The sequence below is a fragment of the Spermophilus citellus genome (assembly GCF_964194105.1).
Source record: "Spermophilus citellus genome assembly, chromosome: 4".
Taxonomy (NCBI): Eukaryota; Metazoa; Chordata; class Mammalia; order Rodentia; family Sciuridae; genus Spermophilus; species Spermophilus citellus.
Window position 1 is genome coordinate 137,222,127 of NC_138185.1, and position 13,984 is coordinate 137,236,110.

The following is a 13,984-nucleotide window of genomic DNA, read 5'->3' on the forward strand; positions in this document are numbered from 1 at the left end:
TTAATAAAGTGAATTTATTCATCTTTTTAATTTTTACTTACTGGTCAAAGTTTTACCAAAACTTTTTTATTTATTCAGCTTTATTTTCACTTGCTAGTCAAAATTTTACCAAAACTTTTTATTTATTCATAATTATAGTATAATGTTCCTGAACAAATTTTGGCCTTTCTTTTCTTTTCTTTCTTTCTTTCTTTTTTTTTTTTTTTTTTTTTTTTTGGTACTGGGGATTGAACCCAGAGTCTTGTGCCACACTAGACAAGAACTCTACCAACTCAGTGGTATCCCCAGCCCTTCTTTTTTGTTTTTAATACTGGGGATTGAACCTGGGGGATTGCTTAACTAATCAGTCACATCCCCAGCCCTTTTTTGTATTTGATTTAGAAACAGGGTCTTGCCAAGTTGCTTAGGGCCTCCCTAAGTTGCTGAGGCTGGCTTTGAACTCATAATCCTCCTGCCTCAGCCTACTGAGTCACTGGGATAACCACACCAGGCTCTTCTTGTTTTTCTTATAATCATGGAGATCATCCCAGTTCTTAATGGTGTTCTTAAAATAAATTGAATGTCTTTTTTGAAGACATTCTTATCTGCATCTGAGTTTTTATTTTAATAATATGCTACTCTATAGTAGTATAACGTAGATGACATCCTAAAATTTTACTCCACCCTCTACCCTTAGGCTAAATTTTCTTGTATTAGAGGACATCTCCTGCTTCTTGAATTCCTTTTAATTTTCTAGAGCACAATCTCAAGAAATTCACCTAGAGTTTGTAAGAGGTCCATCTTTCCACCCTACTGCATGTATTAATATCATTATTTTATGCACACATTTGATAAATCAGTTGGCTAGCTAGGTTGATATATCATGCATGGTCCCTACCACTCCCGTGATTTCAGAACTAAAAAACCAGCTTTACTGATCTTCTCTTTAACATCAAACTGAATTTTTAAATCCTCCTAACGCAAAATGGCTTCTCTTTATAAAGATTAAGCCAGGTGCAGTGGCACACACCTATAATTCCAACTACTGGGGAGGCTGAGGCAGGAGGATTTCAAGTCAAAGACAGCCTTGGCAATCTGGTAAAATCCTGCCTCAAAATAAAAAGGACTAGGTATGTAGAACAGGAATAGAGTACTTCCAGGTTCAATCCCCAGTACTGCCTTCACTTCCCAAAACATTATTCAGATATATTCTTTATGTTCTGAAATACCAGAAAAAAGTATCCAAATGGGGATCTTCTTAAAATTTTATGGTCAGATGTCCAGTGAGCCCATTTAATCTGAAATTTTGTGTCCTTTGGCTCGGAAATATATTCTTCCACCATTTATTAAGTAATTTTTTTTTTATGCTACTAGGGATCATGAAAATTGAACCAGGTGCGTTTGTACCTCTGCGCTATATCCCCAGTTGAAACAGGGTCTTTCTAAGCTGCACAGGTTGGCCTTAAACTCTAAATCCTCCTGCCTCAGCTTCCCAAAGAGATGAGATTACAGATATGTACCACCATCTCCTGCTTCTTTCATCCTTTTGAGTATATTATCCCTTTCATTTTCTGTTTCATTCTTTCTTTTTTCAAATTCCTCCATATGATCCAAAAATTTTTCCTCATTTTCCACCTATCTTTTTGTAAAGCACACAAAAAGATTTCAACCTTTTCCAGTTTATATACTTATTTTTGTCTTTTTTTTTTAGCTTGACACTTTTCCCTCTAAGAACTCTTCCTTATTTCTCCCTATATACAGCAATTGTAACAAAAATATCTTCCCTCCTTTATTCATTCTTCCCTAACAGTATAAGAAAATTGAAGGAAAAAAAGGCAATATTTTTAATAATATATTTTTACCAGCACGAAAACCAAATTATAACCTGATAATTGGCTGGCTTCTGGAGCTAATTCTGATCAAGGGTAGAACACACAATAATGACACTAATCAAGAAAGCAGAAAGTCTAACAGATAAACATTATTTGTGCATATGTAGCTTTAATAACTTTTTCTTGTTCCTTTGAAATGAAAATGTGTTGCTTTAAACTTTTTTTTTTTTAAGAGAGAGTGGGGGGGGAGAGAGAGAGAGAAAGAGAGAATTTTTAATATTTATTTTTTAGTTCTCGGCGGACACAACATCTTTGTTGGTATGTGGTGCTGAGGATCGAACCCGGGCCGCACGCATGCCAGGCGAGCGCGCTACCGCTTGAGCCACATCCCCAGCCCCTGTGTTGCTTTAAATTTAAGATGAGAACAAAACCCAGCAAGAAGACAGAAATACAACTAAACTAATAACTTTGCATTATATTTCATTTTAAACCTTATCTAGCTATATGAAGACAATATCTCCTTTATACACTAAAATAGTAATTAGAATAGCCTGGCACTGATTACAAACAGCAGAAACCAAAAAGAGACCCAAACATTAGCATGTTAACGTTACTACATTACAGGCGACATTTAAAATGTCACCTTTAAAAAGTATATATTTTTCAGCAATGGTACAACTGAGCCATTTGGGGAGCAACTTTCTTGAGGACAAATCTCATATCAAATAAATTTCACACATAGTAACAATTTTTAAGCACATACATATGTTAAATACAGTTTTATTTTTATTTTATTATTTTAGCTTTCCCCCGCTCTCTTTGGTAGCAGGAATTGAACCCAGTGGCACTTAATCATGGAGTCACATCCCCAGCCCTTTTTTGATATTTTATTTAAAGTCTCACTGACTTTAAATTAGGGCCTTGCTAAATTGCAGAGGCTAGCTTTAAACTCTCGATCCTCCTGCCTTAGCCTCCAGAAAGCAGCTGGAATAAAGGCATGTGCCACAGTTCCCAGGTTTAATTTTATAATCTTACGGATAAAGACATTTTTAGTAAAATCCCGAAGACAGAAAACAAAAGGAAAAGACTGGGATATTTAACTATCTGTTTTAATCATCTTCTTTTTTTTTAAATTTAAGGGTGGAATGAGACCTTGAACAAAATTAAAACATAAATCACAAAATTAAAACCTGGGAAAAATAAAACTCCTGCAAATTACTCCAGTAAAAGAAAAGATTCAAAAAGGCACCTTACAGACAGGCACAGTGGCGCACACCTGTAATCCCAGCAGCTCAGGAAGCTGAGGCAGGAGGATCATAACTTCAAAGCCAACCTCAGCAAAAGTGAGGTGCTAAGCAACTCAGTGAGACCTTGTCTCTAAATAAAATACAAAATAGGGATGGGGATGGGGCTCAGTGGTTGAGTGCCCCCTGAGTTCAATCCCCAGTACACCTCCTCCCCCACAAAAAGGTACCTTACAGAAGAAGATTTATGACAAATGGTCAATAAATCTATCACTGAAGAAGTACAAATTTAAAATAACTCCAATTTCTACCTACCAGTTTAAGACTGTTTTAAATTTTTTTTTAAACATCCAGTTTTAAAAGAATAGAAAACTTGGCACAACTAGCATATGTGTAAGTTGATATGATTCTAGAAACATCTATAAATGTTTAAAGACATTCACTGCCATAGAAATTTCACTTTTTCTTCATAAATTTACCAGCAATAAAATCTTAAACCTGGCTATCCTAAACATGGATACTAATTACTGTATTATTTATAACAAACAAAACCCCCAAAAGCTAAATGTCCAACAAAAACGATTATAATAATGACATTATTAAAATCAGTATGTAGATAAATTCTTAATAAAGAATGTGATCTTATGACCTTAAAATGCTTATTACACCACATATGTATACTCTACTTCCATAAATATATAAACACATAAAAGTGGAATCACAAAAAAAATCCATTCAAAGAGATAAGAGGATCACAAGTTTGACACCAGTCTGAGAAATTAGTGAGACTATATCAAAATAAAAATAAAAAGAGGGCTGGGGTTGTGGCTCACCAGTAGAGCGCTTTCCTAGCATGCACAAGGCCCTGGGTTCGATCCTCAACACCACATAGAAATAAATAAACAAAATAAAGGTATTGTGTCTAACCAAAACATGAATGAATGAATGAATTGAATAGAACTGGAATGCAGTTTAGTGGTAGAGGGCTTGCTTAGCTTGCACAAGCCCTGGGTTCAATCCCAAACACTGTTGCCCCCACACCCCAAAAAAGAAATATTAGTCATCATCTCTGATTAAAATGAGTACATAGTAAACAATAAGAAATATAAATATAAACTGCCCAAAAAAGGAATATTAACTCCTTGGTAAATTAAGAAACAAGAAACCCTTTACATAATGAAATCATATGTAATAATATTTGAATACAAAGAAATCACAGGAAGTGAAAAGTTGAGAATAAAATAAAAGCTAACTTGGGTCTATACCACATTTGTCCAAAATGAAAAAAATTAGCTTTCTAGCCAGGCGCAGTAGTGCATAGATACATAAAATAAAGGTATTGTGTCCATCTACAACTAAAAACTATATTTTGGGGGGTATGTGTGTGCTGGGGATGTGGCTCAATGGTAAAGCACCCAAGCCCCCAGGGTTCAATCCCTGGCACTAAAAAAAAAAAAGGCTTTTACGGGGCACGGTAGTAATCTCCGTGGCTTGGAGGCTGAACTCAAAGCCAGCCTCAGCAAAAGCGAGGCATAAGCAACTCAGTGAGACCCTGTCTCTAAATAAAATACAAAACATTTGTCCCCAAAACTCCAGCCATTTGGAGAACTTCTCCAACCATAAACAGAGAGAGACCTTTATTACAAATTTTCCTTTTAAACAATATGACAGGGGCTAGGGATGTGGCTCAAGCGGTAGGGGATGTGGCTCAAGCGGTAGCGCGCTCGCCTGGCATGCGTGCGGCCCGGGTTCGATCCTCAGCACCACATACCAACAAAGATGTTGTGTCCGCCGAGAACTAAAAAATAAAGACTAAATTTTAAAAATGTGTGAATATAGGGGCTGGGATTGTGGCTCAGCGGTAGAGCGCTCGCCTCACACATGTGCGGCCCAGGGGGTTCTATCCTCAGCACCACATAAAAATAAATAAATAAAACGAAGGTATTGTGTCCAACTACAACTAAAAACCAAAATTTTTTTTTAAAATGTGTGAATATAACACATTATAAAGAAAGGATATGTAAGGATAATGAGAATTCTCAAAATTCTTACCATCAATCAAAATGAAAGTAGGTAATACTATCTTTAAATAATCATACTTTTCCAAAACATAATATTACACATTTAATTCTCAATTAATACTCACTGTATTCCAGCTTCTTTCTCTTCTTTTTCTCTTTGAGTAGTTCCTCCTCCTCCCTGACTCCTTCTTCTTCCCTTGTCTCCTTTCCCAGAGCATCATAAAATACTGGATCTCGATGAACAGCCTTCCTCTGGAAATGCTTAGTTTTGGATCCTCCTTTAACAAGTACAACTTTTCTTTTCAAACAAGTGCAGCCAAACATGCAATCTGGTCGACGGCAGTGAGCAGGTTGGCGCTTTTCTAAAGCTAGACTGGAACATACACAACCCAGGCGACAGAAATCGTTGTTGCACGGAGGGGCTCGTTTCCTTATGATTGTGTGGATAGGTTTAGTTTTGAGAGATGCCTAAAGTTAAAGCAGAAAATTATAACTCTACTAAATCATCCTCTGATACCAACAACTTACAGTCATATATTGGTCTCCTTTCTTCTGAGTACTAACAACATAAGAATAACACAAATTCAAAGGACAGAAATGCACACAACTAGGATTCTAAGTAATCTCCCATTCTAATACATAGCACAAGTAATCAAGAGAATAGATATTCTAATTATGAGCAAAAAAAAAATCAAAGATGGTTTTATTAAACAGAAACTGCACATAATGTTCTTTAGCAGAGGTTGATAAACCTAAGGATCCTGGGCCAAATCCAGTAAGCTTCATAAAGTCTCAATGGAACATAGCCAGGCTTTCTCATTTACATATTTTCTATGGTACAACAGTGGAGTTAAAATAACTACAACAGAATATATAGTCTGCAAAGTCCAAAATATTTACTATCTCACTCTTTATAGAAAAATTCAGCTGGCATTTGCTCTAGAGTAATTAATAAAAAGGGAAGAGAATTATATTTGTGCAAGTATATGAATGATTCATAATAAAGGACACAGTCTGTAATGAGTATCAAAATCTGACAATATTCAGCTCTAGAATTCAGTATAGAAATTTTTTTCAGTGTTGAGAACTGAATCCAGGGCCTTGTACACAAAAAGTACATGTTCTGCCACCGCGCTACACCCCCAGGGTTCAGTTCAGAACTTTAAAATGGAAGATACGATATAAAAATTCAAAGCTAAAAAATTATCCACAGGCTGTTCTGTCATTTCAAATGCACTTGAGGCTTCTTAGGTGTATCATTAATAAATTAGTATAAATCTTAGTATAAAATTTTATAAAAGACATAAGACTTTTCCCCAGAGGTTAATAATTCTTTGGATTTTCTGGGATTTGGTGCCTTTAAGCAGAATTTTTAATTATTTTAACAAGATTAGCAAATGTACTTGTTCACATAAGAATGAAATCAGAAATTTTCAGAATGGCCAGCTACCTTTATACAGCTGAGGGGTGTTATTCAAAAGCCCAACTTAGCAGGAAGGCTCTACACTTGAAAAACAGGTTGATAAAAAACCCAAGAAGACATCTTAGGGCTGGGGATGTGGCTCAAGCGGTAGCGCGCTCGCCTGGCATGTGTGCCGCCCGGGTTCAATCCTCAGCACCACATACCAACAAAGATGTTGTGTCCGCCGAGAACTAAAAAATAAATATTAAAAATTCTCTCTCTCCCCCTCCTCTCTCACTCTCTCTTTAAAAAAAAAAAAAAAAAAGACATCTTAGTTGTCACCCAGGTGACTAAAAATTTCCTGATTCTTCTGCCAAAAGGCCCCATTCCCTTTCTAGTCAAGCATCAATATACTTCCAGAAAACAGCAAATACATACTTGAGCTGTAAGCAGAGTTGTCAAGGATACATCTGCTCGCTCTTCAGTGATATAGGTCCTTGGTTTTCCTTCCCAAAGTGCACAGTCTTCCAGGTCCATTAGCTTCACCTGAGATTTAGACAAGCCTGGAGGGCGAGTTCCCTGTTGTTGTTGTTGTTGTTGTTGTTGTTGTTGTTGCTGCTGCTGCTGCACCTGCCTCAAACTAATCTGCTTTGGAAATATATTTTCATCTAAAGTTGGTACAGCAAAGTTATTCACCTGATTATCTGCGATGATGTTCGAAGTATTCTTGGTATTATTATCTCCTAGAATCACAGGGGAGTGCTTCTGCTTTGGTGAAACAGGATATGGTAAAATGGATTTATAAGATGATTTAGTTCGGCCACTGAGTGTTGCCTGTTTATTTTGAGACTTTGCCTTTCGAGAGGCAGTGGGTACAGAATGAGGCTTCAAAGAATAAGAGGTAGAAGGGGAAATGGTAGATTGCTTCTTCAGTACACTATCAAGTGTTCGTACATAGCTGGTACTCTTGGTGGGAAGCTGGTATACCACAGGAGATGTGGGAGCATTGGAAGAGAAACCCATGCTTGTTTCCATGAGCTTGCCTTCATTTTCCAAGTATTCATCTAGCTTATCACTACAGAAAGCAGAACGGTTTTTCAGTGAACCTTCTGAATTTCCACCTAGAAATAAGGAGACAAAAGATACTTAAAGAAATCTAGGACAGATCCTTAGTTCCTTAGAAATGACTCAAAAAGGCCAGGAGTACTGAACTACAAGCTAATGAGACTTCCAAAGTCTCCCTCCTCACAAAGAAGAAAAAATAAAACCAAAAGATGAGTCTGAGTCTGAGATACTAATTACATAAAAATCCACTCTGTGGTCTCCATTCCATTTTCTAAAATTATGCCTTACCTTAAAATTATCAAATTACATTCCTTAATCAATAATGATTTTTGCAAAGTGTTAAAGAGTCATTAAGTCATCAAACTTTGACAACTTTTGACCTAACTACAGAATCACAGATTAGTAAAAAATCATAATAGCAAAAAAATATAGAAATAAATCAAGGCAAACCTCAACAGAATGTCAAGGGATTACTTAAGAGACTGGAGCACTAGAATCTGATACAAAGTGCAAGGGAACAGTTAAAGTCACAAGAGCATAATACTTAGGGTTCCCGCTTCCCCACATACTAGAAATTAACCCAAGGGCCTTGTGCATGCTAAGCAAGAACAATAACACAGAGTTACAGTCCCACACCATTTTTATGAGAATTTATTTTGAAACAAGGTCTTGCTAAATTGCCCAGGCTGGCCTCAAACTTGCGATCCTCCTGCCTCAGCCTCACAAGTAGTTGAGATTACAGGTATCCACCACCACATCAGCTCCAATATTTAGCTTTTAAGGAAGAAAAAAATAAGTTCAGGAGAGAGTCAAGGATTTTACTGTTTTAACACTATACAAAGATTCAAAGGTTTTAAAAAAAAAAGACAAAATAGTCAATTTATCTGGTTAGAGTATAACAGCAAGGAAGTTTAGTGTGAAAGAAAAAGCAGTAGACCAACTGGCACACAGTCAAAATGCTTGGATTACAAGTTTACTTTTAAGTATAAGACTATCAGGAATTATTACAAAGCTCTAAAGTACATAGTTCTGAAATAACATTAGGGAATGATGCTTTTTATAACTGTAGTGGGGTAAAAAAAAAAAAAAAAGAAAAAAAGAAAGAAAGAAAGAAAGAAAGAAAGAAAGAAAATGCAGTTTCAAAAAATGCAGGAGCCAAGCACAGTGGCACATACCTGTAATCCCACCAGCTAGGGAGGCAGAGACAGGAGGATCATGAGTTCAAAGCCAGCCTCTGCAAAAGCAAGGCGCTAAGCAACTCAGTGAGTCCCTGTCTCTAAATAAAATACAAAAAGGGCTAGGGATGTGGCTCAGTGATTGAGTGCGCCGGAGTTCAATCGCCAGTATTAAAAAAAAAGCAGGGACTGCACCTTCAAGATTGTGGTTATGGGAAAAACAAATTAACAAGACAATTATTCAGTTCAGTTTAAATGCTAGAGAGAAGGAATATAAAACAATGGTTAACTAAAACTTTTAACAAAAATTTGTAGCTCTGTTTCAGAGCATATTTAGAGTTTTTTAAACATTTAATTTTAGTAGTTGTAGTTGGACACAATATCTTTATTTGTTTATATGTGGTGCTGAGGATTGAACCCAGGGCCCTGCATGCACGAGGTGAGCGCTCTGCCGCTAACCATGACCCCAGCCCCTTATATTTAGAATATTTTTAAAAACTAACTACCTTCATTCCTAGATGAAGACGCACTATGAAATTTCCCCCTCCATCCTTTGATCTTGGTGAAGTCATTGGTCTTCCCAGTCCTAGAAACAAAGGGAAATCCAGCATCTATAAAAGAAAAAGTAAAAGAGATGACCAAATTCCAGCAAGTCAACATCATAAGACAAAAGATCAAGTCTTATCGAAAATGTATAAATCACTTATTAATACTCTGGCAAGAGACAAAACATCTGCCATAAACTATCCTGAACGTATATCACAAATTACCTAAACTTTAATCTAAAAAAAAGTATTTGGCTTTATAAAAGCTATACACTCACCAGGAGAAGCAGGGTTGGTTCCCACAAGGTTCCAAAAAGGAAAGCTAGTAGCTGGAGCCAAAGGTAGCTGTACTCCCAAGTATTTAAGATCAATGCTCATTGTTGGATCCACTGAATTCAACTTTAAACCCACTATAAGGGGAAAAAAAAATACCACAAATCATATTATCTCCTTTTTGTTTTTTAACCTTTGACTGGGGGAAGGGAGCAGTTAATAGAGAAAAAGGAGATGGTGACAACCAAATTAATTTATTTTAAATAAAAATTAACTGGGGCTGGGGATGTGGCTCAAGCGGTAGCGCACTCGCCTGGCATGCGTGCGGCCCGGGTTCGATCCTCAGCACCACATACCAACAAAGATGTTGTGTCCGCCGAGAAGTAAAAAATAAATATTAAAAATTCTCTCTCTCTCTCTCTCTCTCTCTCTCCTCTCTCACTCTCTCTTTAAAAAAAAAAAATTAACAGTGACAGAATCATTTTAAGGTAACCCTATAATCCACATTTCTCATATTACTCATTTGAGTATGATTAAGGTCTGTGATTTGTTTCTAACCAAAGGAATGTAGCAAAAGGGATGAGGATATACATGATTATATGTATGTGATTAAAATACAGAGTATAGGGGCTGGGAATGTGGCTCAGGCGGTAGCGCGCTCGCCTGGCATGCGTGCGGCCCGGGTTCGATCCTCAGCACCACGTACCAACAAAGATGTTGTGTCCACCGAGAACTAAAAAATAAATATTAAAAAAAAAAAAATTCTCTCTCTCTCTCTCCCTCTATCACTCTCTCTTTAAAAAAAAAAAAAAAAAAAAAATACAGAGTATAGTATCCCTCATGATAGAGCTTCAAGGAAATAAATTCTGCCAACATGCTGAGGAAAACTGGAAGCAGATCCCTCCCCAGTCTGGACTCTAATGAGAAAACAAGTCTAGGCAATGTCTTAATTACAGCTTTCTGAGACCTTAAACAGAAGACCCAAAGTAAGCCATGCTCAAACTGCTAATACAAAGAAAACATGAAACAGCAAATGTGATATTAAATTGTTAAATGTGTGGTAACTCATTAAGCAACAATAGGTGACTAATAAATCAAAATGGCAGAATTCAGATCTTTTATGCCCCGGTAGTCCAGAAACTTTCTAGAACCTCTAAACAGAACTTGCCATCAACAGAGTTTTTAGTCTGATTATGGTTAAGTGAACCCATAAATATGAATTCTTTAAATGTTACGACAAAGCAATCTTTTAGGAAAGTATTTAAATTTTAACAAAATGGAAACCAAGAGGAATTTGAAGTATTATTATAGTAAAACTATTAAAAGTCATAGGTGTATGTTTCCAACAAAAATTTCATAGTGCTGATTCTCTAAAAGGTGAAGACATCAGGTAGATTGGGCCACAATTCATATGGCTAATTTGTGTATTAACCACATAGACCACATAGAACCTATCTGCAATTCTACCTCTTTAAGTACTTTTACTTTATCACATTTATTTAAATGCACGAAGTAATTAACACAAACTTCAATAGAATAAAACTTTCTTTCCTCAGATTCCAAGTCAACTAAAGGGATAAGATTATGAGTCCCAACAATTGTTTTTTTCTTTTCTTTTCTTTTCTTTTTTTTTAAATATTGTCTTCACTATTTTTTTTTAAGAGAGAGTGAGAGAGAGAGAGAGAGAATTTTTAATATTTATTTTTAGTTCTCAGCGGACACAACATCTTTGTTGGTATGTGGTGCTGAGGATTGAACCCGGGCCGCACGCTTGCCAGGCGAGTGCGCTACCGCTTGAGCCACATCCCCAGCCCTTCACTATTTCTTAATCATGAAACCTGGGCTAAACTTCTCTTTGGCTATAGTTTCCACAATGTTAAAATGAACATCAATCAGCCACATTGGGCTATATGCTTTGAGAATTTACCTTTTCTATAATACAAATCATCTTAGACTATAATACAAATCATCTTAGATAAAAAGACATTCTCCAGACTTTAAGGAACATTAGTGTTATATTTCCACCTGATTCATTAGTAGTTACAATTCGGTAAATAAATTCCATTAGTGGTTAAAAAAAAAAAAAAATGAAACAGCAAAAACCCCAAGTGAATTTTTTTGGTAATTTTAGTAAAAGTGTAACTTAAAGTCAGAACAAGCAGAAATTAAGAAAGATAGGAAGAAAAAATCAAAAGTGGAACCAGAAAACAAGAAGGAGCAGCAGAAATTCAAGGGAGAAATGAATTCTAATCAAAAGACCAAAGGAGATATTATAGTCCTCTGAAAAAGAAAAATATTATTAATTAGTAATAACAAAAACTGAAGATGGAGATTTAGCTCAGTTGGTACAGTGCTTGCCTTGCATGCACAGGCCCTGGGTTCAATCCCCAGCGCCAAAAAATGAATGAATGAATGAATGAATGAATAGCTAGCAAAAGCTGTGAAACACTGGCCAGAGCAATTAGACAAAGAAATCAAAGGGATATGTATAGGAAAAGAAGAACAACTTAAATTAGCACTATTTGCTGACGATATGATTCTTTACCTAGAAGATCCAAAAAACTCCACCAGAAAACTTCTAGAACTAGTAAATGAACTCAGGAAATTAGCAGGACATAAAATCAACTCCCATAAATCAAAGGCATTTCTGTATATCAGTGCAAAGCCTCTGAGAAGGAAATGAGGAAAACTATCCCATTCACAATAACCTCAAAAAAAAAAAAAACAGGAAAAAAAAATAAGATAGTTGGGAATCAACTTAACGAAAGAGGTGAAAGATCTGTACAATGAAAACTACAGAACCCTAAAGAGAGAAATCAAAGACCTTAGAAGATGGAAAGATCTACTTTGCTCTTGGATAAACAAAATTAATATTTTCATACTACCGAAAGCACTATACAGATTTAATGCAATTCCGATCAAAATTCCAGTGGCATTCCTGATAGAAATACAAAAAGCAATCATAAAATTCATCTGGAAAAATAAGAGACCCAGAAAAGCTAAATCAATCTTTGGCAGGAAGAGCAAAGCAAGTGACATCACTATACCAGACCTTAAACTATACTACAGAGCAACAGTAACAAAAACCACATGGTATTTGGCACCAAAACAGACTGGTAGACCAATGTTATGAATAGAGGACACAGAGACTAACCCACAAAATTACAATTATCTTATATTAGACAAAGGTGCCAAAATCATGCACTGGAGAAAAGATAGCATCTTCAACAAATGGTGCTGGGGAAACTGGAAATCCATATGCAACAAAATGAAACTAAACCTGTATCTCTCACAATGCACAAAACTTAACTCAAAATGGATCAAGGACCTAGGAATTAAACCAGAGACTCTGCATCTAATAGAAGAAAAAGTAGGCCCTAATCTTCATCATGTGGATTAGGCCCGAACTTCCTTAATAAGACTCCTATAGCGTAAGGATTAAAACCAAGAATCAATAAATGGGATGGAATCAAACTAAAAAGTTTCTTCTCAGCAAAAGAAACAATCTGTGAGGTGAACAGAGAGCCTACATCCTGGGAGCAAATTTTTACCTCTCACATATCAGACAGAACACTAATCTCTAGGGTATATAAAGAACTCAAAAAGATAAGCACCGAAAAAAACAAATAACCCAATCAATAAATTAGCCAATGACCTGAACAGACACTTCTCAGATGAGGATATACAATCAATCAACAAATATATGAAAAAAAAATGCTCATCATCTCTAGCAATCAGAGAAATGCAAATCAAAACTACTCTAAGATATCATCTCACTCCAGTCAGAATAGCAGCTAATATGAAGACAAAACAACAATAAGTGTTGTCGAGGATGTGGGGGAAACGGTACACTCATACATTGCTAGTGGGCATGCAAATTGGTACAGCCAAAATGGAAAGCAGTATGGAGATTCCTTGGAAATCTGGAAATGGAACCACCATTTGACCCAGCTATCCTTCTCCTCGGTCTATACCCAAAGAACTTAAAAACAGCATACTACAGGGACACAGCCACAACAATGTTTATAGCAGCACAATTCACAATAGCTAAACTGTGGAGCCAACCTAGATGCCCTTCAGAGGACGAATGGATAAAAAAAAATGTGGCATATATACACAATGGAATTTTACTCAGCAATAAAAGAGAATAAAATCATGGCATTTGCAGGTAAATGGATGGCGTTGGAGAAGATAATGCTAAGTGAAGTTAGCCAATCCCAAAAACACAAGCGCCAAATGTTTTCTCTGATACAAGGAGGCTGACTCATAGTGGGATAGGGAGGGGGGCATAGGAGGAATAGATGAATTCTAGATACGAAAGAGGGGTGGGAGGGGGCAGGGAATTAACAAGGATAGTGGAATGTGATGGACATCATTATCCAAAGTACATGTATAAAGACACAAATTGGGTGTCAACCTACTTTATATACAAACAGAGATTTGAAAAA

At 36.3% G+C, this 13,984-nt stretch overlaps 1 protein-coding gene across 22 annotated transcripts in view; it reads right to left on the minus strand.

The window, feature by feature from the left end:
• Nucleotides 1-13,984, minus strand: part of MGA (MAX dimerization protein MGA) — a 130,074-nt gene that overhangs the window by 37,048 nt on the left and 79,042 nt on the right. For all 22 annotated transcript variants that reach the window (XR_014021668.1, XR_014021669.1, XR_014021670.1 and 19 more), the window contains exons 6-9: nt 9,542-9,673; nt 9,225-9,329; nt 6,917-7,599; nt 5,202-5,544 (exon numbers count right to left, since the gene is read on the minus strand). Coding sequence is in view for 19 of the 22 variants with exons in the window: in XM_081291903.1 (XP_081148029.1) it covers nt 5,202-5,544; nt 6,917-7,599; nt 9,225-9,329; nt 9,542-9,673 (1,263 nt within the window). In the remaining 3 variants the exon portion in view is untranslated. The remainder of the gene's footprint in view (nt 1-5,201; nt 5,545-6,916; nt 7,600-9,224; nt 9,330-9,541; nt 9,674-13,984) is intronic.